Source organism: Bos taurus, chromosome 4 (assembly GCF_002263795.3).
Source record: "Bos taurus isolate L1 Dominette 01449 registration number 42190680 breed Hereford chromosome 4, ARS-UCD2.0, whole genome shotgun sequence".
NCBI classification, from domain to species: Eukaryota; Metazoa; Chordata; class Mammalia; order Artiodactyla; family Bovidae; genus Bos; species Bos taurus.
Genome location: NC_037331.1, coordinates 92,905,351 through 92,930,532, shown reverse-complemented (window position 1 = coordinate 92,930,532; position 25,182 = coordinate 92,905,351). Strand labels below are relative to the sequence as shown.

Here is a 25,182-nt window from a genome sequence, read left to right as displayed (position 1 = left end):
CATTCCCAGAGTGTCTGATGGATTGGATCTTGATAGGACCCAAGAATTTGCATTTCTGATAAGTTCTCAGGTGCTATTGCATTGTAGTCCAAAGACCATACTTTCATAATCATTGCTATGTAATAGTGTATGGGGGCAGACAAATAATGAATTCTCTTCCGTGACCAGGTGAAATTAAACCTTTTTTGATGTTAAGAGGAGCCTAATAATTAAAAAAGCATTAGAGCAACAGTATTCAGAGAGTGATCTTTCTTAGTTGCATAATATAACTTATGTGTCATATAGCTATATCTGGAATATCAATTAATACTTGTATAAAAACCTGTGTGGAAGAAGTTGAAACTGAGGTGTTGTTTTAGCTTGTTCTTACCTACAAGTATCTTTTTCTGAGTTGGTATAATGCTTTTCTTGTATAATTAGGGGACCCCCTGTTGCATACCATTCTGAGAGCGTATTAACAGTCTTATTTCACAATAAATGAAAGAAAATCTGCAAAAGTTGAAATGTCTTAATGTAAAGAAAAATTATATTTTTTTATATTGGGCTTCCCTGGTGGCTTTGCAGTGAAGAATCCACCAGCAGTGTAGGAGACTTGGATTCAGTCCCTGGGTCGAGAAGGGAATGGCTCCTCTCTGCAGTATTCTTGCCTGGGCAATCCCATGGACAGAAGAGCCGAGAGGGAGGCAGTCCATGGGGTCGCAAGAGAGCTGGACACGACTGAGCAACTAAACAACTACGACAGCATATTTTTATTGTTGCTGTTGAGCTTTTTAAAATTAAAGACTTGTTTTCCTTTAAAGATGTTGGTAGTTAAAATCATAGTTTTTGTTTTTTCCTGCTCTCCTTCAAGTTAGTGGATTCTAGAACTAGATAGATAGGTGAATTCAGTGTATTGTGGTGGGCTCACATTGTGTATCATTGAATTTAGACTAGAACTGTGGGAAACATCTTTGGTAGACCAGTTTCAAAAGCTTTTACCTTCTGAGTGCTGGGAATGAAGCAGTACTTGAGTTTCTGTAGTGGATTCGGATAACTTGAATATATTTATTAATTTGGAAAAAACTACATATTCAAGTTTATGAAAGAAAAAAAAAATGAAAAGGATAGTTGTAGTGCCCCATACCTGCAGCCCATGTACCCAGAGTTGACTATCTGGTTTTCTTTAATTGGTGAGAATGATACTAAGTAAACTAACAGGGATTAGGGCTCTGTGTCCTTGATGAAATTGCTCTTCTTTCACTAATTTGGATCATTGTCTTTCCCCAGACACACCAATCCCGTTGTGGAAAATGGACAGACTCATCCGTGCCAAAAAGTCATACAGGAAGTAAGTATTAATCGATGCCTGTGAAATAAAGCTTTCTTCTTTTTTCCTTATAAGACTCTAGGTAACTAAAGTGAGAAGGTTCTGTCTTCTAGGTTCGTAGGAAGATTCAGTTTGTTGATATGCATTCAGTATCAATGAAAAGATGAATGGAACTATCCAACTAAATGTTTTTGATTTTAGATTTGGTAAGAAAACAGGCTGTAAGGAAACACAGTGAAAGGCCAAAGTAAGAAGAGATTAACTGTGTGAATCCTAGAGTTGTTGAGAGGCCTGGTCAGTACTGGCAGAATGTTTTTGACAAAGCTGATTAACCATCATAGCTTCCTCTTTGACAGTACTTCCTTTGTAAAAACTCAGAGTAACATGAGGATCAGAGGGCATGGTTTGAGAAGTGCTTTTCAGACTTAAGGGGAGAAACACCAGTTATCCTTGAGTGTTCATTGGTATCAGATATCTCTTCCTTTAACTTGTTCTACTTCTTCCCATCCTAAATCAGAAGTTCAGAGTTTAGGAAAATAGAGATCTTTGTCTTTTTAGTAAAATTAGTCATGCTTCTCTTCTGTTGTAAAGAATTACTGTGCTTCCCTTTAAGACGTGGTTGTTTTTATTGATGGATAGTGTATTGAACCCCAGCACATAAACACACACCCACTGACCAGAATCAGGCCATGTGTGTTCCTGTAAAGAAAGATTTCCCCAAATTATTTAAAAGTCAAATCAGTTTTTACCAACTTGGGAGCATTTTTCTCAGCACTTAGTTGTTCATTATTTTCTTCCTGTGCTCTTTTCACTTTCGACTCAGATATGGCCAATTTTATCTGAGACTCTAAATAAGCACCGGGCTGATAATCGGATTGTAGAGCGTTGTTGCAGGTGCCTCCGTTTTGCTGTTCGCTGTGTAGGCAAAGGATCCGCAGCCCTGCTGCAGCCACTAGTCACGCAGGTGAGTTCCCTGAAAGATGGAAAATGTAAAGGATACAGAGTTTTGAAATAGGAGGCTTTAGAACAAAAGCTCTTGCTAATGAAATGAAACACTTCAATATTTCTTAAATACAAACTAAAAAATATTTGAAAGATAAGTAGTGCCTGTGGTGGGTGTGTTATTTTTATGGTAAATAGCCTGTAATCTGTTCTGTGTAGTAATAGTCTAAATAGCACCACATCTTAGTGTAAAATTCATACATGGGAATGATGTTAATGAATCAGCTCTTATGTATTAAGCATTTTATATTAATTTCCTTTCTGAAAATGTGGCAAGTCAAGCTTTGCTATTTCTGGCCTAAAGAGATTTTCTTTTTTCTTCACCATAGTTAGTTGTTCATATAAGTGTCTTATTTGTCAGGAAATAAATTTGACTCTTTCAATCAGCATGATTGGTATGTAATTATGGTGATGTGGCTCTTGTACATGGCTCTCTGAGATCATATCATCTAGAATATTCTTTTGAGATGCCTATGACTAGTGACTTAATTTACTAAGTAATTTATGCTGGGGCCCCAGCCTAACAGCAGGGCCAGAACTAGATTTAGGCAAGTGGGCTGCCATGACCTAGAATTGATGGAGGCAGGGCAAAGTGCCAATCTTGCATTTGCAGGACTCTGAGCAAGTACCTTCTCAAATTTTGCACTCATCTGTGAGGAAAGCTACTACAGGGCTTCAGGCTAGACCTCACCCACTCAACCAGAAGTGGCCTTCTCCAACTGGGCAGGGCATCTATTGGACCGACCCTGACAGTGAGTGCCCCTCAAGTTCTTAAGTTCTGCCTCACTCTTAAGGAAGCTCTTATCCTGAACCAGGGTCATCCTGTTGCTGTGTCAGTTGACACTTACATGATCATGCTTCCTTAAATTATAGATTTGATTGAAGTTTGTAAAGGTAAATATGTTAACAGAATTTTTTTAGTGATTTTTCTGCATTTACTATACCCTGAGTACAACAGTATGTGTTACATTTAGACTGTGTTCAGTTCTGGTCAAGTGTCTTCTTCAGTGCAGTACATCATGGGTCTTATACAATGTGGTTTAATTCCCCTTTGCTATTGGAGGATATGCCCATGACTTCTGGGCTTCCCTGGTGGTTCAGATGGTAAGGAATCTACCTGCAGTGCTGGAGACCTGGGTTCAATCCCTGAGTTGGGAAGATCCCCTGGAGAAGGGAGTGGCTACCCACTCCAGTGTTCTTGCCTGGAGAGTCCTATGGGCTGAGGATCCTGGCGGGCTACAGTCCATGGGGTCACAGTCAAACAGGACGAGTGACTAACACTTTGAGTCATGACTTTTATATTGCTCTTATTCCAGTAGCATAGGGTAGCATCTTATATAGGAGGTATGTTCAAAAGTCTGTACATGTGACAAAAAACCTACAAATTTGAGGTCACTAAACTCCAGCCAGTGGGCTTGCCACTTGTTTTTGTAAATAAAGTTTTACTGATAGTCATGCGTAATCATTTAAGTATTGTTTATTGGCCATTTTTGTGCTTCAGTGGCAAAGTTAAGTGATCAAAAGTTTATAAAGCCAGCAGAGCCTAAAACCCTTTGCTATCTGGCCCAGCCTGTAACTTATTCATTAAGTACAGCATACAATTTTGAGTATACAACACTAAACAGATTCATAGCTTCCATCTCGTATTCTTTTCTCGTGCCATATGCTGATAAGAGCCAATTACTGGACCCTTCCACCCCACCAAGATCAAAGAACTGAATTTATGTAATAAGATCAAAACATGTGTGTTATGATGGCTTTTTTTTTTTTCTTTTTGCCTCACTTCTTGACTTGCAAGATCTTAGTTCCCCGACCAGGTATTGGACTCCAGGCCCCAACAATGAATGCACTGAGTCCTAACCACTGGATGACCAGGGAATTCCCATGTGATGGCATTTTGAATAGATGAATGTATGGTGGCCTAATTTTTGTAGGATAGAAGGGTAAAAATTCTAAACAAATATTTTAAATACTTAGATTGTATTAAAATTTTTATTCTCTAGAGGTCTAGATAATCTTGATTAGAAACACTGTTCTTTACCCAAAAGATTAAATAAAAGAGTTTATAAACCAATTTAAACAATGCCTTCTGTCTCCTCTAAAATGAGGGGCATTTGATACTTTGTTCCTACTGTGATTTTTTTTTTTTTTTTAAAGAATCATCTTTAATGCATATAAGAGCAACCTGTTGGTTAGAAAGTTTAGGTATACTTTAAAAAAAAAAAAAAAGAAAAGTTTAGATATACTTTATTAGGGCATTGCAAATATAACAGAAGCCTCAGATAATAACTTATGAATGGTTCCAGTCTGTAGTATTATACAACTCTCCTACAGCATTGTTTTGAAAAGGTGAAAGGTTGAAGGCTTGAAAGAACTCTAAATAGAGTACTTGCAAATTATTGAGCCCTATGGTTTAGAAAATGTTTCCAACAAGCTTTATTACGTTGTCTTAAAGAGAAGAGACCAATCTATCTCAGAATTTCTTCCCTCAGACAGCTACCTAAGCTGACACTCTTTGAGAGATGAATAATTGAACTAATTGGTTTTTCCCTTGGCAGATGGTAAATGTTTACCAGGTACATCAGCATTCCTGTTTCCTGTACCTTGGTAGTATCCTTGTGGATGAATATGGCATGGAAGAGGGCTGTCGGCAGGGACTACTAGACATGCTCCAGGTATGTTCTCTTGGAGGGTCTGAAGGCCTAGCAGTGTGTTCTTCACCATGTCTTTAATTCTGTTGCTTTTAGTTTGCTTTTCAAGCATAATGATTTCCTAATATGGAGGTAGATCTTCCTAGTTATTCTGTGGACAGGCCTGCTTGGAAGAATGAGAGAGAGATTGACCACACAAATATGCTGGTCATTACAGTTATTGCTGTCTAATTTATGTTCTTCAGAGATAGGATTTTTTGGGAAGGTGGGCAAGTGGATTTAAAATAAAGGATCTCTTAGCTCAAGCATGATTGTATTTTTAATGTCTTGCCTGAACAGCCAGTGAACTAGTTTACTTAGCAGGGATGGTCTCACCTTAGGGTAAATAGCAGGCATTGGAAAAGGCTTCTCATATACTGCTTTTACCGTCTCCTAGTCAAAGAGGGGAAAATATATTAGGGAGTTAAATCATGGTGCTCCTTTTCCCAAGATGTCTTTCCCTTTAAAATTGCCATTTCATAATTATTATTATTAAAATGTCAGCTACTCTCTTAGTTGACCAGATCATATCTAGTATATAAGCACAGTTGTCACTTTCAGAAACTTCTAAAACTTTGAGATGACATCTATCCAATTTCATCAACAGAAGTCTGTACCCTAAACCCTTTCTGAAATGTAAGCCTCATATGTGAAGACTGTTTATGTCAACTGAGAAGGATTTTTGTCTTCCCTTTCTTGATCTGAATCTCATCACAGTCTTTTTCTTATCTGTGCTTTACCTCTTTGTTCTCTGTGTATGTTGTGATATTTAGCAAGTCTGAATCCCATGGCATTTATTTACAAGCATTTGTTTTAAAATCGTTTCTGTTTTAGGCACTGTGCATCCCCACCTTTCAGCTCTTAGAACAGCAGAATGGACTCCAGAATCACCCTGACACAGTGGATGACCTATTCAGGCTAGCCACAAGGTCAGTCCTTCTGAAAAGCAACCTTTTCTTTTATTGATCATCCTCATCATTGCTTGGTCTTGTCACCTAACACTTACCTGTTTCCTTCTCTGTAAAATGAGGTAAGAGAAGTAGGTAGAGTAATTATTCATAATCCAAAGTTAAATCGTGAACCAGACTATTCCCATAAATGAAGAAGAGTTGGATAAGTACAAGGGGAAATAACTGAGCTCCTTTCATAAAGGAGGGAACACACCCATGACAATAAAAATGAGTTTTGCAAGAACATTTGACTAGACAGTCTCTAGAATCCTGTGTGGTTTTAATGTTTTGTGCTACTATGATGTCATGCTTTACTTCAGCTTTTTCCTTGAGAAGCTTGGCATCCTTAAAATATAATCATATCTCAGAATACAATTTTTTTAGACTTTTAAGGTACTTTAAAAATTATCTGGTACTGTACTTCCCATTTCTGCTCCTAGCCTGCAGCCCTATTTGTTGCTTGTTTGTATTCATTCTTAGTCCCTAGCTCAGGAATTTGATCCAAATCAGTTGGTAATGAACACTTTTTTTGGTTAGTTTTTGGACAAGTTAGAAAACCCTTTTTATTTATTTATTAATTTTTTGAGTTGGTATGAGAAAAATTGGGTGGGCCGTCAACCTGTTTTCCTGGTGTGTTTCTTGAAAAATTAATCTCAAGAGATTCTCTTTGTACAAATGATTGCCTGGTAAAATAAATTTGGAATGTTATTTTACTTTTTCTTGGAGATTTTCTATGAACATTAGAGGATCTGAGAAAATTGGGAAGTATAGAGTTCCCATATACCTTTAGCTTCCCCCTTCCTTCCCTCACAGCCTACCTTGCTATCAACATCCCCCACCAGAGTGGCCCATTTATTAAAATTAATGAACTTCCATTGCCACATCATTTTTAAAGTACTTACTTTACATTAGGATTCTGTCTTGGTGGTTGTCTTCCAAGCGTCTTGTTTAGTCTCTAAGTCGTGTCTGACTCTTTGCGACCCCATGGACCATAGCCCACCAGGCTCCTCTGTCCGTGGGATTTTCCAGGCAAGAATACTGGAGTGGGTTGCCATTCCCTTCTCCAGGGGATCTTTCCAACCCAGGGATCAAATCTGTATCTCCTACATTGCAGGCCAATTCTTTACCATTGAGCGACCAGGGAAGCCAAGGTCTTTCTATGGGTTTGGACAAGTGTATGACATATACCTATCATTACAGTAGCATAGAGCATAGTTTTAGTACTGTCAGTATCCCCTATGTTTTACCTATTCATGTTCCTACCCTCCACTCCGTCAATCCCTAACAACCATTGATCTTTTTACTATCTCCCTAGTTTTGCCTTTTACCCTGGCTACATTTGTATAGCCTAATTTTGTAATTTTTACCTTGCCTATCTTTCCATACCAGGTTTATTCAGCGTAGCCCTGTTACTTTGCTGAGGAGCCAAGTTGTCATCCCTATCTTACAGTGGGCCATTGCCTCTACTACCTTGGACCACCGGGATGCCAATTGTAGTGTCATGAGGTTCCTACGAGACCTCATCCATACAGGGGTAGCCAATGATGTAAGTACAAACAATGTATTAAATAGTTTTTCTACTTGTATCTCATTATCACCTCATATATCATTCCTTAGGGAAAAAGAAACATCTCATTTGATCTGTGTTGGTAGGTATATTCCATAGTGGATCATTCACTAACCAAAATATCAACTAGTAGATTTAAGACAACCTATACTACGTGTTGTAAGCGGTGTAAACTAGTCTAAACTGTCTCTGCTTCCAAGCCATTTGGTGTCTAATTGAAGAGAGAAATAGAGTTGTAAAGAACTAAACAACAGCAGCAAGGCAATATTTGATTGTCAGATAAGTGATAAAAGTTGTGATTGCTGAGATCAGAGGAGGGAAAACTCTTTGGAAAGAAGTAGGTTGGGATAACTTTTTGGACTAGGAGAGACCACAGTGGAGCCATTTGGATGGATTGGAGGAAAATCTAAATGGGTATATAAATCATAATCAGAGAAAGGACTAAGTTTGTTAGTAGATACTTCAGAGACCTTTTTGGCTGGAGGTAAAGTGGTTCACAGAATTTTCAAACGTTGATTTGACTAGATGTAGAGTAGAATTGAAAGTAAGGAAGAACAGTGAAGAAGTAAGTATGTTGTAGACTAATTGAAGAGTTTTGACAGTAGAAAAAAGAGAGGGAAAGAAGACAAATAGCTAGAAGTGAAAGGCACTTTTAAAGGTTTTTTTTCAACATATTAGAAATACGTATATTCAAAGACTAAAAGGAATAAAATAAGTAAGATTTTTTTTTTTAATTTATTATTTTTGTGGCCACACAACAGCATGTGGGATCTTAGTTCCTTGACCAAGGATCAAACCCAAACCTCCAGCAATGGAAGTGCAGGATCTTAACCATGGATCCCCAGGGAAGTTCCTAAGTAAGATTTTTTTGATAGAGAAGATTAGATATTTGATAGAAGTCTTCTTTTTTCAGTTGCTTTTTAAAAAAGAAAATAGGAATACTTTATTTTTTACCAGAATAAAAGGTTAAAAGGATCACTACCCTTAATCTCTAACCATTGTTTCTCTTCTGTGTTCTATTCATGAAAAACCTTAGAGTTAAGGTTAATCTCAACTGAAGCCCTTACCCGTTTCCTTGAAACTAAATTCTTAATATTTTCTTCCTTGTGACAAGACAGTGCACCTTGTGAGTCCAGCTATTATATATAGTTTCTTTTCTGAGAAAGGAAATTATTAAAGGGGAAAGAGTACTTGCTCTTCAGAAAGTTGAAATTAGCACTTCCCTGTTGTTCCTGTTTTCTTACAGCATGAAGAAGACTTTGAAGTACGGAAAGAACTAATTGGACAGGTGATGAACCAGCTTGGACAGCAGCTTGTAAGCCAGCTGCTTCACACGTGCTGCTTCTGCCTCCCCCCATATACCCTACCCGATGTGGCCGAAGTGCTCTGGGAGATCATGCAGGTTGACAGACCGGTAAGACTGTTTTCATAAGGAACCCACTTCCAGTCCTGGATAGTTTCTTGAGAGGCTGACTCTAACTTTGAAACTAGTCCTATTGTATGCTCTTGGAACATAATTTAGGCACATTGTTAAGTTTAATTGTTAAATAAAGGAGCCAATAGAAGGATTCTAGAGAATACGTTTGTGTCACTCTAAGAATCTAATACAGTAGTATTTTTGTTTTTCAAAAAAGTACTCTTTGAGCCCTTGCGGCGTGACAAGTTTATTCCAAACGTCATTGATAAGAGAAATAAAATTTCTGTACTCTTACTTTTTAATAAATATATTTGGTTTCCAGGTAACAAAAACCTTATTATATACATTTAACTTTACAAAAAACGTTGAATTTGTAAGCCTTTGTTATCTCTTATCTTTCTGATCATGACCTTTCTAACAGGCGTTAAGATGATATGTCTTTATAGTTTTAATTTGCATTCCCATTATGATTGGTGACACTGAGCATTTTGGTGTATCTGTTGGCTTTTCATGTATCTTCTTTCAAGAAACGTTTGTTGAGGTCCTTTGCCCGTTTTTTAACTGGGTTATTTGGTTTTTTGCTAGACTTCTGTGGGTTGGTTCTTTATGTATTTTAGATACTAACCTCTTACCAGGTATATGGCTCACAAATACATATTTTTTCCCATTCCTTAGGTTTTCTTTTTACTTTGTTGATGGTTTCTGTGCAGAAGCTTTCAAGTTTGATGTAGTTTCCTGTGTTTATTTTGCCGCTTGTGCTTTAGGTGTCGTTGCCAAAAAATCATTACCAAGACCTATGTCACAGTACTTTAGGCTTTTGTATTCTTCAAGGAGTTTCATGATTTCAGGTCTGTGTTCAGTCTTTAACCTGTTTTGAGTTACTTTTTGTGAGTGGTGAAAAGTAAGAGTCTAGTTTCTTTGTTTTACATGAAAATATTCAACTATCCCAGCATTGTTTATTGAGAAAGCTATCTTTCCTACTTTGGATATTCTCATCTCCTTTGTCCTATATTAGTTGACAGTATACAATTTAGTTTCGTAGTGTTTTTTTTCGGGGGATACTGTGGTTAACTTATGGGTCATTTTGGATGCCAGAATGTTGTCAATTAAGAGTTTGTTCTTCCTGTTTGCCTCTGCTTGTTTCTGTCTAAGTGGTGTGTTGTCTTCCTTGGAGGCAACACTTCGAGCATTCTGTGGTACTTTAAACATTTATAGTGGAATATTACTTTTGGTCTAGTCTGTGGTGATCATGTGCTTAGTCACTCAGTCTGTGTCCGACTCTTTGCGACCCCATGGACTGTAGTCCACAGGCGTGTGTGTCCATGGGATTCTCCAGGCAAGAATACTGGAGTGGGTTGCCATTTCCTTCTCCAGGGGGTCTTCCTGACTTAAGAGCTCGAACCTACATCTCTTGTGTCTCCTGGATTGGCAGGCAGATTGTTTTCCACTGTGCTACCTAGGAAACCCCATTGTGATCATAAATTAACATAGTGGAAAAACACATAATGTAAAAAATTTAGGTATAAAAAAGTTCTTTTACAGCTAAAAACTGTGACCAAAGCATACATCCTACTTAAAGACATGAAGAAAAATTAGAGCCAAAAAAGAAAACAAAAGGAGCAACAAGATAGAATTTTCTTAACCCAAAGACCAGGCAGTTATCACAAAGGAACTGACTGGATGTGACTTCTACTGAGAGAAATGACCTTAAAATCCTTAAGATTCTGGATTCATATTTGTATATACACTTTTTTAAATGTTTACTTGTTTTACTTTTTGACCCTGCTCTTTCTAGTACCCGAACTTTTGCTTTGGGTTGCCCTTGATCTCTAAGCTCAAAAGATTTTTGGCAGCAGTCTGATTTTTAAAATATTGCATAAGTTTAATGATAGAAACAATAATAACTTCATCCAGAAGAGACTTTACTTCCAAGGTAGAGGGCTTCATCTGAACTGATGTCTGCTGCCCCCTTGAAGGGAGCCTGGGCATGCCTTTATAGACTGTTCCAACCTTCAGTAGGTTGGAAGGCCAAAAACAGTACTTCTGTTAACTCCTTTATTTACTTCCAAGTGGAGCACAAATGCTACGAAGGAAAACTTGTGGGTTTTTGTTATTACCTGTAGGGTCTCAATTGAGTAAGCCCTGCCTCCTTTTAAAATGCTTATCCTTCTTCTCTGTACAGACTTTTTGTCGGTGGTTAGAGAATTCTTTGAAAGGTTTGCCAAAGGAGACAACAGGGGGAGCCGTTACAGTGACACACAAACAACTTACAGATTTCCACAAACAAGTCACCAGGTGAGTGATCAACAGCAGCTGGCGTATGTGGAAAGAATATCTTTGTTTCTTATATCATCTTAGTTACAAATATACCCAGTAATATTTTTGTGTGTATACCTTTATAAATTAAAATTTTGTGTCTTCTTAACTCTTGAATTGCACAAATTGGTGTTGGGAACCAATCTGTGGGGAAATACCACCATGTGTGCCTGTTTTATTGTTCATATGTATCAAACATATCCTAATAGGTAAGTGGAAGCATTGTGTCTTCCAAGAGAACAACAGTGCCTTGAACAGCTCACTCAGTTCAGTTCAGTTCAGTTCAGTCGCTCAGTCGTGTCTGACTCTTTGTGACCCCATGAATCACAGCACGCCAGGCCTCCCTGTCCATCACCAACTCCCAGAGTTCACTCAAACTCATGTCCATCGAGTCAGTGATGCCATCCAGCCATCTCATCCTCTGTCGTCCCCTTCTCCTCCTGCTCCCAATCCCTCCCAGCATCAGAGTCTTTTCCAATGAGTCAACTCTTCGCATGAGGTGGCCAAAGTACTGGAGTTTCAGCTTTAGCATCATTCCTTCCAAAGAAATCCCAGGGCTGATCTCCTTCAGAATGGACTGGTTGGATCTCCTTGCAGTCCAAGGGACTCTCAAGAGTCTTTACCAACACCACAGTTCAAAAACATCAATTCTTTGGCACTCAGCTTTCTTCACAGTCCAACTCTCACATACATATATGACCACTGGAAAAACCATAGCCTTGACTAGACGGACCTTTGTTGGCAAAGTAATGTCTCTGCTTTTCAATATGCTATCTAGGTCCAATATGCTATCTAGTGAACAGCTCACTATCCTTCAGGAAATCTGTATCTTTTAAAGTCCTTCCCAGCCCTTATCCATATTCAGGGGTCAAGAATGCAGGTGTCTGACTAGGTGAACCAGTGGTTGTAAAATATTATGGAGTGATGTAGACTGATTGGGAAATTTTTGCCATGCCTAACTTAGAAGATAGGCAAATTCTAATTGAATGCAGGCCAAACGAAACCTCTCTCTGGGACACATTAGTCCCATGAGCCACTTGCTTACAACCTAGTTAAAATGTTAAGTATACATGTATGGGTTTGTTGGGTTGGTTTTTTTTTCTTACTGTAAACATAAACATTTTAAATATAGCTACGTAGTCTTCCTAATTACAGTTTTATAGCTGTAAGACATTGATTTCCTTACAGTGCCTCTATTAATTTTCATTTTTTTAGTATTATGAGTAATACTTAATATCTAGCCTTTAACTTCTTTTGACTCTTTTCCTTAAGAAATAATCACTGACTCAAACTTATGTGACTTTTATGGTTCTTGATAGTATTAACAACAGCAGCTTAAACTGGATTTTGTAACTCTGTGTTAACCTTGCTCTGATATTTCTTTTTCTGTCTAGTCTTTAGAATTTTGACTAAATTTTAGGCAATGGCTTATATTCATACAGTTGTGTAATGATTTTAGGTCCAAAAGTGAGTTATTGCAGTAATGTTTGTAACAGTGGAAAAGAAAAAGGAAAAAAATACATGTGATGATACATAAAATATATATAAGATATAAAGGGAGAAAAAACTATCATATAACCCAATTTGCACTTAAGATTTTTTTGATTTAAAATTTTGATAAAATACAAACAAAATTTACTGTCTTGACTTTTTTAAAACCATTTTTAAGTGTATTATTCAGTAGTATTACTACATTCACACTGTTGCGGAATTAACCCCAAATTTTTTTTATCTTGCAAAACTGAAAGTATATTTATTAAACAACTCCCTTTTCTCCCCCTTCCTCTAGCCCCTAATAATCATTGGTCTACTGTCTTAAGTTTCAGTTCGGTTCCGTCGCTCAGTCGTGTCTGACTCTTTACTCATAAAATGAAATCATATAGTTTTTGTCCTTTTGCGATTGACTTAGCATAATGTCCTTAAGGTTCATCCAGCATTGTAGCAGGAATCAGAATTTCCTTCCTTTTAAAGGCTGAATAACATTCCCTTGTATGTATATGTTGTATCTTCATCCATTCATCCTTTGATGGACATTTGGTTGATTCTGCCTCTTGGCTATTGTGAATGATTCTGCTATAAACATGAGTGTATAAATATTACTTCAAGACCCCACTTTCAGTTCTTCTGGACGTATACCCAGAAGTGGAATTGCTGAATCATACGGCAATTCTGTGTTTAATTTTTTTTTTTCGCGTAACTGCCATACTGTTTTCCATAGCAGCTATACCATTTTGCATTCCCATCAATGGTGCACAGGTTCTAATTTCTCCATATCTGTTTTTATTTTTGTTGCATGTGCTTTTGGTGTTACATTCAAGAAATCATTACCAAATATAATGTCATGAAGCTTTTCCCCAATATTTTCTTCTGAGAGTTTTATAGTTTTGGGATTTACACTTAGGTCTTTGATTCATTTTGAGATAATTTCTGTATGTGATGTATGTTAAGGGTCTGACTTCATTCTTTTGCAGTTTTCCCTGCACTGTCCATTTTTCATTGAATGGTCTTGGTACCCTTATTGAAAGTCATTTATATGTAAGGGATTTATTTCTGGACTCTCTATTCTATCCCAGTGGTTGTCTTTATTTCAGTCTCATACTGTTTTGATTATTATAGCTTTGTAATAAGTTTTGAAATTGGGAAATTGAGACCTCCAACTTTGTTTGTTTGTTTTCAAGAGGTTTTTGGCTATTTGGAGTCCCTTGAGATTTCATATGATTTCTTTTTTGGACTCTAATCCTAGGTTTATTCAACATAATCCTTTTACTCTACACAACAAAGTAGTACAAACACAACATTATCTAAAATACTACAAAGTTACAAAACTCAAAACAGAAAATTTATAGTACTGAGTCAACAATAAAGGCCAAAGAAGCAGTGTACACATTGCTGAGGTCAGCTGCCTCGCCACCATGAATACCAGCACAGCAGGGGGAACTGTGTTCATATGAATTTTAGGATAGGTTTTTCTGTTTCCACAAAAAAATGTCATTGGCATTTTTGACTGGGATTGCATCGTATCTGTTGATCACTTCATTATAGCATTGACTCCTTAACAATATTGGGTTTTCTAATCTGTGAACATAAGATGTCTTTCCATTTATTGGTGTCTTTAATTTCTTTCAGTCACATTTTATAATTTATTTTACTCTTTTTCATGCTGTTGTAAATGAACCAACTTGTACTTTTAAAAGCTGTTCTATTATATACACACACACACACAGGCTACTTTATTACAAATAATCAGTAGTAAATTTATGGAAAGATGTACATAAGATTTTCCTAACCTGTGCTATTTGTTGTTTTTTTTTTTCATGAGCATAGTATATATATACTTTTACAATTAAAACCAGACCTAGGTTTTTAAAAGGAGATAAAACTAAATGTTAATCTTTTTTTGTGAGAATTGATTTCTTGTTACTCTCAAAAATAGTTTACTTTCTCATTCCCCAGAGTCTCCAATAATTTTGTTAATGTTAAAATCCCTAATCTTTGAGTATTACTTTTTGTAGTTTACAAAGTGGCCTAACTTCATGTCCCAGAAATAACTGACTTTGGGCCACAGATCAAGTGACATGCATGACTTAAAAATAGCATGTGACTGCCTTCATGACATATTTTGCCAAAGGAGGAGATCTCCTCTCTAGTAGAGAGTCATATACTAATTTGGATAACCTTAAAAAACTCTCTCTTTTTGTTTTTTTTTTAAACTATGAATCTTCCCAGTAGAAGTAGTATTCTACCTACAAGGTGTCTCAGGGGAAAGAAGTATAACAGTTGTTTCTCTCTGCTTCTGTTTTTCTCTGTTTTATCCAGTGCTGTTCTTTAGAAGGACAGGATCGTATTGGCCCTAGATTAGGGCGAATGAGAGAATGGGGAGAACCTTCAAAGGAGGACTGGGCTTAAAGTCAAGGCTGTTGGTTTGAATCTTGCCACTTACTGTTACTTTGCAGGAAATTTTTTATCTGTAAAATAGGGTTAGTGATACCTAGCTTATAGGGTTATGGTGAAATACCAAGTAGAAATTTAAAGATGATCTGGCACGTAGTAGGTGATCAGTGAATGTTAGTTCTCTTCTTGGAAAAGAGCCTGCCAGAATGTCATTATGTACTTGCAAAACTAGCTAGAGCATGTCTCCCTCAGCTCTAAGGCAGCCACCCACACATGGAATAAGTCTCTACCAAGTTCACATTTCCTCATCCAGACTAATACATGATAGATAGAAATACAGCATAAGTCTGAAATAGAAGTCATGGACATTCCATAATGTAAGGAAAATCTTGAGGCTAGGAATATGAACCCAAATAATGCATCGCTTTAAACAAAAATATCTGTGATCTTTGTCCTGTAATACAGGAAAATAAGATACATTATCAACCTGGGCTGCTTGATTTCTTACTGCTAAGCAAGTTTTACAGCTCCTCCTTTAGCAGGCTGTGACATATGGTGGGAAATGAACAGAAGTAAGAGGTAATATTGAGGTTCTAGAGAAAGGATTTGAAATTGCTCACCTCCTCTTAGTAATTCTCTTTCTCTAGTGCGTGTATTGCCCTTGAACCTTCTGTTCCACACATGACTCAGTCTCCCTTTTGGTTTTAAGGTCCTGTTACTCCTGCCTCAACATGCTGCTTTGTTTGCCATCCTAGCAGGGAGGGTAAACTGGTTCCGTTTCATTTCAGCAAGTCCAAGCCTGTTTCTCATATGTACTGGTAATTAATTCCCTGGCATGTTTAGCTGGCCAACTTGAAGAAAACTGGAGTTTTTCATTCTGAAATATCATTCTTGCTTTCCAGATACTACTAAGCATGTCCAGAAGAATTTTTGCTGTCATTTCCCATTTCTCTTGTCTTGGTACTTACTCTGTGAGTGTCACTTGCATGAGGATCTCAAGGTCAGAAGATAGGAATACAAAGCCCTGACACTAGAATAGGCCGGTATGGGGGTGTCTTCTTTCTGAATGAAGTCAGTAGTTAGAGCTTGATTACTTTCCATATGCACATCAGATGAAAAGAGCTACATTTCTCAGCACACTACTGGGATTATGGGGCTTGAGGAATAGTGACCATGAAATTACTCAAAGGTACAATGAAAGTCTCCTGGGCATGTATCTGGAGAAAACTATAATTTGAAAAGATACATGCACCCCAGTGTTCATAGCAACACTATTTACAGTAGCCAGGTCACGGAAGCAACCTCTAAATGTCTGTCAGCGGATGAGTGGATGAAGATGTGGTGTATATACACAATGAAGTTCTACTCAGCCATTAAAAGGAATGAAATAAATGCCGTTTGCAGCAACATGGAAGGAGCTAGAGATTATCATACTGAGTAAAGAAAGTCAGAAAGAGAAAGACAAATAACATTATGTGGAATCTAAAGTATGACACAAATGAACATATTTAAACAACAACAGACAGATATAGAAAACAAACTTACATTTACCAAAGGGGAAAGGGTTGAGGGAGGGATAAATTATACCACATTTTCAATCAACTCTACTTTGATTATTTAAAAATAAATAAATAAAGGATAAGGATTAGGATGGTGGGACTAGAAGTCAGAAAATTCTACAAAAATAATCGCAATTTTGAATTAATGACTATAAATAAATAAATAAGTGTAAATTAAAACAATCCCAAAATATTAAATGCCAGGAGGACTGAGGCATAAAACAGAAAATAGTTCTAGTTTTTAAGGAAGTTTTTATTTTATTTATTTATTTTAAATCCATTTCTTTGGACTTAATCACCAAGGACACTTAAGTTAAACATTGACTAAAACTCCTGACAGCAGAGCAGTTCTGACAGGATTCGGGGCAGAAGCTGAGCTGATTCGAGAGACTAACTATACCTCATTTCACCCTGTCTCAGCACAGTTCTCCTGTACTTGTATTTGGGTTTCAGTACTTTTTCTTGTGTCATGAAAGAGGCTAAGAATGGAGTTGTCATTTCTTTTCCATAGTTAACCAGGATCTCTGGCTGAAGAAGGGTAGAATTGAAGAACATGTAAGGCTTTAGGATCACAAAAGATTTGGGGCTCTAACATTATCCTGAGTTTCTCTCTTTCCTGTTGTTTTAGTCCCTTATAATAACAGTAGCACACCACACAGTGACTTTTCTAGAGTTACATATCTTCCTCCTTCATGACTTTCAGAAGCATGCGTGATAGGGGTTCACTCACCAAGGCTGCCTACTTAGAGTCAGTGTTAATTTGGAAATAGAGAAATGTTATGCTTTTATTGAAACATGTTAAATTCACAGGGCAAATGGCAGAATTTCCATAAAACTAGAAGATCTTCTTTAATTTCCTTACATTTTTAGGATGGAGGGAGACTAGAGGAAAGTTTCTGTTTAATCAAGTCCTGAAATCTAAATCAAAGTTCTTAGTGATGTTTCAGACCCTATAATAAATAGCTGGGGAATCCAGATGTAGGCACTTAAGGTGATGGCTCTCGTTACCTTCTTTTATGCTGGATCACGGTTAGTGATTCCCGCTCTGACATTTAACCATTACAGGAAGGAGAGAGCTTTCTTCTGACATTGACTCCTAGGCTATAGGCTGTGGTCCCTGATTTTTTCAGTGCCAAAGAGAGTGCCACATAGTGTGAGCATATTATTAATTGAATATGCTTTGTTTTCCACAATTTTAGCTGAGCCTCGTGTTCAGTTACCATATTATGAAGACTGGCAGAAAAGAATGCAGCTGGCATCAACAGGTTTTTTTGGTGACAGTCTTTAGACAAAGGAAGCCTTTTGAAAAAACAGGGTCAAATGAATATTGGGCTATTCATACCACCTAGGCATCTCTGTGCTTGCCTGAAGACCAAGACCAGCTTCCTCCTCCTCCCTTTGTTCATACCTTAACCCTTTCCTCTCTCCTCTCCCTTCTCCTCCCACAGCATGAAATCTTGAGCAGCCTGTTCAACTAGACTGATTGAGAGTTACTTGCTGAATTGGGCTTTAAAACAAAATCTGCTTTTGGAAAAGAATGAGGAAACCAGGGTACCTAAGTTAGCTCAGTTCATAGAGTTAAAATGATCCACCTTAGGTGAATATGCTTGCTTTTTTACTTTGAGGGTTCTGACTTTTCTTAGATTTATCAAGGACTTTAACCAAGTATTGTTATTATTATTTGGCCGCACAGCATATGGGATCTTAGTTCCCTGATCAGGGATCAAAACTTTGCACCCCTACAGTGGAAGTGCAGAGTCTTCCACTGTTCTACCAGGGAAGTCCCACAAACAAGTTTTATTGTTACAGCAGCCTATATTTGTCAAATGCTCTTTTGTTCCTATTCTGTTATCCTAAGCACTTTACATACAGGAATTGATTTAATCCTCAGAACATCGTGGGGTAGATAATGGATGAGGAAACTGAGGCAGATTGATAACTTGCTCAAAGACACAATGAAACCAAGATTTAGACCTAAGCAATTTTTTCTCCAAAGCCCACTCTTTAAGGGCCACATAGCTTATAATTATTCCCATATACAGTAGTTAATATTTACCCCTGAGTTACAGAAAGATCAAAAGTTGGGTCAGGAGCAGAGCTGGGACAGTTCTCAGGGTCCCTCAAAGTTGTGGTTGCTTTTCAGTGTATATACTTTTCTTACCAGGCAGGGACCAACCTACCTTTCTTTTCTTTTCTAGTGCTGAGGAATGTAAACAAGTTTGCTGGGCCTTGCGAGACTTCACCAGGTTGTTTCGATAGCTCACACTCCTGTTCTGTGCCTGTCACCCAGGTGAGTGGTGGCTGTCAGGAGTACTTGAGGGTGGGCACAGGTTTTAATGCCCATCATGGGACTAGTACTATAGCTGGAGTTGTGGATGCCATTCACCCCCATAAGAAAGTTACTGTTGCAGAATATCTTTTTAAAAAAATTCCTCCCTTCCTCTTCTTACAGATATTTCCAGAATGGTAAGTATGTGTGGTGACAGATGAGAGTACTTTTCAACCTGGCTGTTTTGGTGAAAACAGTGCTGGCCTTAAAGCCATGATACATGGCACTGCCCTCCTAAAACTGATCTTTCAGATTTGAGGAGCAAAGAGGCTTGTTCTTACCAATTTTTGTAATTTTAACACTAAAATGCCAGGTTTTTGACCGAGGCAGGAGGTATAGGAAAGGAGCTGGCCTATTTGTCTAGCCCCTGATCATCATCAGTTTTCTCCATGGACTTTCTGATTCCAAAGTAAAGCAGAGAAGCTTAGCTGAGGGAGGGAAGGACCGAGTGGTGGGATCTGGGTGCCTGTTTCTTGACTGAGAGAAGAAAGGCAGCTCTCCTGTAAGCCCACTCTGTGATGTCTTAAGCCAAATTTATCCTTCTTGGAGGTAATTCTTGATGAATGTGCAGCCCTCTCATTGGTGGTTTTGGGATTAAATGCTTTATGGGTGAAGATGCTGTTCAGTGGTACCTCCCATACCAGAAATTGTTCTAAACTTTGATTTTTTAATTAGTAATATCATTTGGAATGCTCAAGTTTTGCAGTGTCTGAATAGCTAATACTGATGCACATAGGGTTATTTGTGCATAGCTGTGGGTATTCATAGCTAACATTTATGGAGCCCTGATTGCATGTCTGGTACTATCCTAAGTACTTTGTATCATGTACAAAGCATATTATATACTAACTGTAAGATAGTCCTCACACAGTCCTCTGGATTAGTTACTATTATTATTTCCATTTTACAAATGAGGAAATTTGTAAATGAAGTTTGAAGATGTTAAGTAATTTGCTTGATGCCACAGTCAGTAATTGATAGACCCACAGTTCACTTTTCTGGTGTCAGAATCTTCACCTTTACCCACTCTACTTAAAGCTTTTACATAGTACCCTTTACATAAAGTCTAGATCAATGGTTTTTAAACCTTTTTTTAGTAGGCAGAGCCTTCTTTCAAAATAAAATCTTGCATGAAACCCCAGTATTTATTTAAGCAGACTTAAATGGAGGTTTCCGGGTTTGGTTTTGGAGTGGGCAGCCTGGATCTGCTGGCTACTCCTTACTCCTACATATTACCCCTGAGCACACTCAGAATTGGAAAACAGCAGACAGTATTTCATTAAACCAGTAGCTCCTTTAAAATCACAAGGTAAAAAATCCAACTACTACTTTTCCTTTGTTTTTAAACTGAAGTTCTTACATCAGAGGCCAGAGTGAGGTACTGGAGCAGGTATAGAAATTTCTGCCTTGTGGTTGACTTTATGACGTGCTTGCCATCTCCCGGACCACAGTTAATTGACTGTCTTCTTTCTTTTGTCAGGAATGTCTTTTTTAATTAGAAGACAGGAAGAAAACAAAAACCAGACTGTGTCCCACAATCAGAAACCTCCATTGTGGCAGAGGGGCCTTCACCCGCCACCAGGGCATCCCGCCAGACAGGGAGAGACTGCAGCCTTCCAAGGCCACCCTGCCGAGTTCCTGTTTGGGGATGTGAGGAAGAATCAGCTGTTTAGAGAAATGGCTGTGGCCTGTCCAGCGTGGTGGGAGGGGAGCTGGTTTCCTGGTGAACTTGTTTCTAAAAGGAAAAATAATTTTAAGGAAATAAAAAAGAAAAAAAAAAGGAAAACTAAACTGAAACTACAATTGCAACATTCTCCTGGTAGCAAATGACACGCACACTTACATACATGCACCCACACACACACGCTAGCACGCATGTGTGCACACAGAGAAATACAAGTACAGAACTGTCTGTGAAACAAAAGCATTTACTTAGGGAAGATGGGAATTCAAATGAATTAAACAGCTGCAATTGGAAGGAAAGGGGCAGGATCATCTCTTAAGGTTTTCTTTTGTCCTTTCCTTCTCTCCTCCCCTCTCTTCTTTTCCTTTCCCCTTCCTCTTTTAATGAAAGTGAGTCAAAATTTCTCCTCGTGTCTGGTCCCAACTGTTTATTCTCACCTTTAGAGTTGTTCATACAAGGAGAAGTAAGCAAGGCGCCTGTTCTGCTTTTTATCATGGTCACATCAATGATATTAGGACCTGCCAGGGCCAAAATTCATGTGTACCCCAATTCTGACCCTACTCAATCTCTTTAAGTCCACTTCCAATCTACCTTGGATTGTCATCTTTGGAGAGAAGAGCCAAAATTAGGGTGAGTGGGATACAGATACTTTTTTCTTTTAGTTTTTTTTTCCTTTTTTGTTAATTTTTTACCCATAGACTTGAGAGAGGAAAACAGAAGGTGGGAGAATGGAAAAAAGTGTTTACAGGGCTAACTATATTACTAAAAAACGTGGAAATCATTTGACTTAATGGGGGGTGAGGCAGGAGAGGAAAGCTGAAGCAAGCCCTGATGCTTTCAAGGAACTGTAGCCCTGCACAGGCACTGGACACAAGAACACGTTCTGTCTGGTGGTGTCGCCATCTCAAGAACAAGTCAACAGCAACAAAAGAAAGAGAAAGAAAAACAATAAATTTTTAAAATTTAATCAGTGTTTGTTTTTCCTTCCTTTCACTGCCTCATAAATCTGAGATGTACAGCTGGTGACTGCCTGAGTGAAGAGTCTTAGTTATTCTCTAATAGATGTCTGGGTACGGAGGTTGAAAGCCAGGCCCTGCCCACTGCCCAGACTGTTCATATTTCAGGGGAGTGGCTCGCTCTGCGTCTTTCATTCTTCCAGCTTACCCTAAAACTCCTGCTACATTCTGTCCTCCTGTATGGCCTCAGTGGGTAGGAGAATGGGTCATTTGGCATGTTAAACAAAATGTAGTGTGTTCTTTTTGCAGTGGCCATCCAAGTAGATTGTTTCCTAACTACTGAATAGTCAGTCTTAAAAAAAAGAGCCCTGTAATGAAGAGTCATTGACATAAAATAAGCTGCATGTGTTTAAGGTGTACAGTTGGTAAGCTTTGACATAGGGTACACGCATGAAACCATAAAGACAATGAACATAAGTTCTTTTCCCAAAAGTTTCTTCATGCCTCTTCCCATCCTCTGCCATACTCAAGTACCCACTGCTCTCCTGTCATTGTGGGTTAGTTTGCATTTTCCTGAGCTTTATGTAAATGAGATCATACAGTATGTTATAGTAATTGGGCTTAGAGCTAATAACCTTGACCACAAAGTTGCATCTAGCATTTGGAGTCCTTGAAACAAACCTCTCTGTATAATATCAGCTCTGAGTTTTATTCTCTAAAGAGGCAGTGTTATAAATGGAGAAAAAAACTTGAGTATGGAACAATATTTGGAATAAGATGATCAAATTCTGGGGATCAGCACCTTACCTTAGCCATCCTGCTCATTTTCTGGCTAAACAAAAGTTTGAAGCCTAATTCAGCCTTAGATCCTTACAATGACCCATTGACTTTGGTCTGTTTAAGGAATTTGGCTTTTATCACAGAAAGTCGTATCTGGGACTAAAAGATGTAGAAGACTTAATACGACTCCCCAGCCACCACAAAATAGCCTTTGAAATATATATCTTAGTATATATCAAGAACATCTCCACAGCTACAATATTGAAAACCAGAACTGTTACTAATGGTTCTCACTGTACTTTTCAGTGTCAGATTGTTTAGACTACTTAATACAAATAGTCTTGCTAACAACTTTTGTCATAGCAAGGATACCCACCTATATTTCAGTTTAAAAGGATCAGTTTACTGTCTGGGATCAGGTATCCTAATATAGTACTGTCTTCCTGCTTGACATTGTCTAGTGGGAGTAGAATGAGTCTTACACCTGAATTAACCTGTCATAAAGTTCCCACGGAGCTGTTCCCTTATTTCCATGACTGACTTAGCCAAGAGATTTTAGTCATGATTATGTGAAACACAAATCACCCATTCGGCCTATTCCCAGCAAGATTTTACTAAGGAGAAGTAACTTGTAATTTTATGTACCTGTTCTATAAAGATCAATAACTTGAGAGTGTATTGTAAATAAGATAGGATCTTTTGGATGGCATCCACACCTCATGAAAAGTACGTGTCCACATTGTGTAGCCCTGGTACTAAGTCGCTTTACAAGGATGAAAGCCAAAAATCCAGAGAAGTTAAATATCTAAGATTTTGCAACAAGGTATGCCCAATTGTGAGATGTATTACCAGCAAGTGAGAGGGTTGCCTTGTGAGAACACTCCTCTGACAAAAATGGGGGAAAGCTATCAATATTCTCTCCTACTGGATAAAGACTGAAAAGTTCTTCAGGTTAGTGAAAAGCTGAATAAGAGGAAGGAGTCTTGAATTAAAAGGGAGTATTATGTCGGATACAAAGATGAACTTGGGGAGAAGCCTTGAAGAACTGAGGGAAACTACCTCATGCTAAAGAGATGTATTCATCCCCGGGATCATGAGCATCAGTATTCTGTGGATTCCAACCTGCACGCTAGCAGAGGCCACCAGGGCAAAGGCCACTACCAAGTGGATCTGGAGCCTAGTGGAGCAGTGAATGGCAACGCTCCTGGCTTTAACTCTGGAACTTAATGATACTCAATATCTGCTACTGTGGGGCCGGCAGAGCGGGGAGGGGGCGGGAGTGTAGCGGCTAGTGTTCCATCCACCACTGGCTACTACAGCACAGTTACCCTACAGGAAATGATGGCCAGGTGTGCTGGGGTTTTTGCTTTTTGCTTTCATTTATGTTTTATATAAGAAATCAAAATGTAAATAGAAGCCAAAGGAGGATCCTCAGCAGCCACTGCACTGCCTGCAGTATTGGAGAAGTCAGTCCAGGGATGGTTGCCTACTTCATTATTTCATCTACTCTGGTGAGAATGGCAGTTCATCTCTGTGTCTTCCTTGCAAAAAACCATGAGAGACATCAGGTAAATCCAGACTGAGAGACATTCTAAAATGTACCCTCCAAGCCATCCAAGTCATCCAAAACCAGGGAAGTCTGAGAACCAGTTAAATCAGTGATAGCTAGGGAGACACGATCACTAAATGTAAAGCGATCCTTTGGATAGGGTGCTAGAACAGAAAAAGTATGAGATTAAAAACTAATGAAATCTGAATAAAGAGTGGAATTTAGTTAATAACGATGTGTTCACTTTGTTCATTAGTTGTGACAAATGCTCCATAGTAATGTAAGGTACAGTGTGAGATGTCAACAGTTGGGGGAACTGAGTGTGGGTCATATAGGCACTCTATTAGCTACTTTCCTGTAAATCTAAAACTATTCTAAGATTATTATTTTCTTTTAATCACTAAAATCTGCACAGGCCACTTAACCATATGAAGATGCTCATCCTTGTTCATAATGAGAAATGGTAGAGATACTATTTCTCACCTAACAGATTGGCAAAATCCAAAGAATTGGCATTATAATCTGTTGAGATTGTGGGGAAACAGCTACACTCAAATTCGACACATTTTTATCCTTTGACCCAGAAATCCCATTTCTGTGGATTCATCCTAAAGATATACTGGCAAAAGTAATAAAAAGACATAAATATGCACAAGCTTATCCACTGTAGTGTTGGGAATTTAGATGAGAAGGACTGTGAATTGATAATTATTGAAGCTACTACATGGGAATTTTATACCATTCTCCCTACTTTAACAGATGTTAAAGATATTCCATAATAAAAAGATAACAGCAAAATTGTTCAGGTCAGAAAATTACATCTGTAAGCCAGATTCAAACAGTGAGCTCCCAATTTGTATGCATTGTCCTAATATATTTAATAGCATATGAATATACATGAGGCTAACAGATAGTAATGGTCCTTAGGTGAGATCCAGCCCCTTTTCACCATTTCTTATGGGAAAATTGATTTGGACAGAATCTTAGACTCTGCACACATTTAAAAGTCCACGCCCTTGCTTCAGCCGGCTTCCTCCTGGAAAGCACAGCCAGCCAGCCGAGTGCTTGTGAAGGCCTCACTGACTCATCAGCCTGGAAGGCAGGCCCTCCCTGTGTCAACAGCCCCAGAGCAGGAGGGCAGGTGCTGGGGTAAAGAAAGCTAACTGGCAGGAGAAATACGGCCCAG

General features: G+C 38.3%; 1 protein-coding gene across 2 annotated transcripts in view; it reads left to right on the top strand.

Annotated features, from left to right (window-relative positions):
* Positions 1-21,678, top strand: part of TNPO3 (transportin 3) — a 79,128-nt gene extending 57,450 nt beyond the window's left edge. The window contains exons 12-20 of one of the 2 annotated variants that reach the window (XM_059885679.1): positions 1,267-1,327; positions 2,130-2,270; positions 4,867-4,983; positions 5,833-5,927; positions 7,338-7,494; positions 8,762-8,929; positions 11,115-11,227; positions 18,897-18,988; positions 20,508-21,678. In XM_059885679.1, the coding sequence (XP_059741662.1) occupies positions 1,267-1,327; positions 2,130-2,270; positions 4,867-4,983; positions 5,833-5,927; positions 7,338-7,494; positions 8,762-8,929; positions 11,115-11,227; positions 18,897-18,957 (913 nt within the window). In that variant the 3' untranslated portion in view covers positions 18,958-18,988; positions 20,508-21,678. The remainder of the gene's footprint in view (positions 1-1,266; positions 1,328-2,129; positions 2,271-4,866; positions 4,984-5,832; positions 5,928-7,337; positions 7,495-8,761; positions 8,930-11,114; positions 11,228-18,896; positions 18,989-20,507) is intronic. The other variant, NM_001098090.1, reaches the window with a different exon arrangement.
* Positions 21,679-25,182: the final 3,504 nt, after the last annotated feature.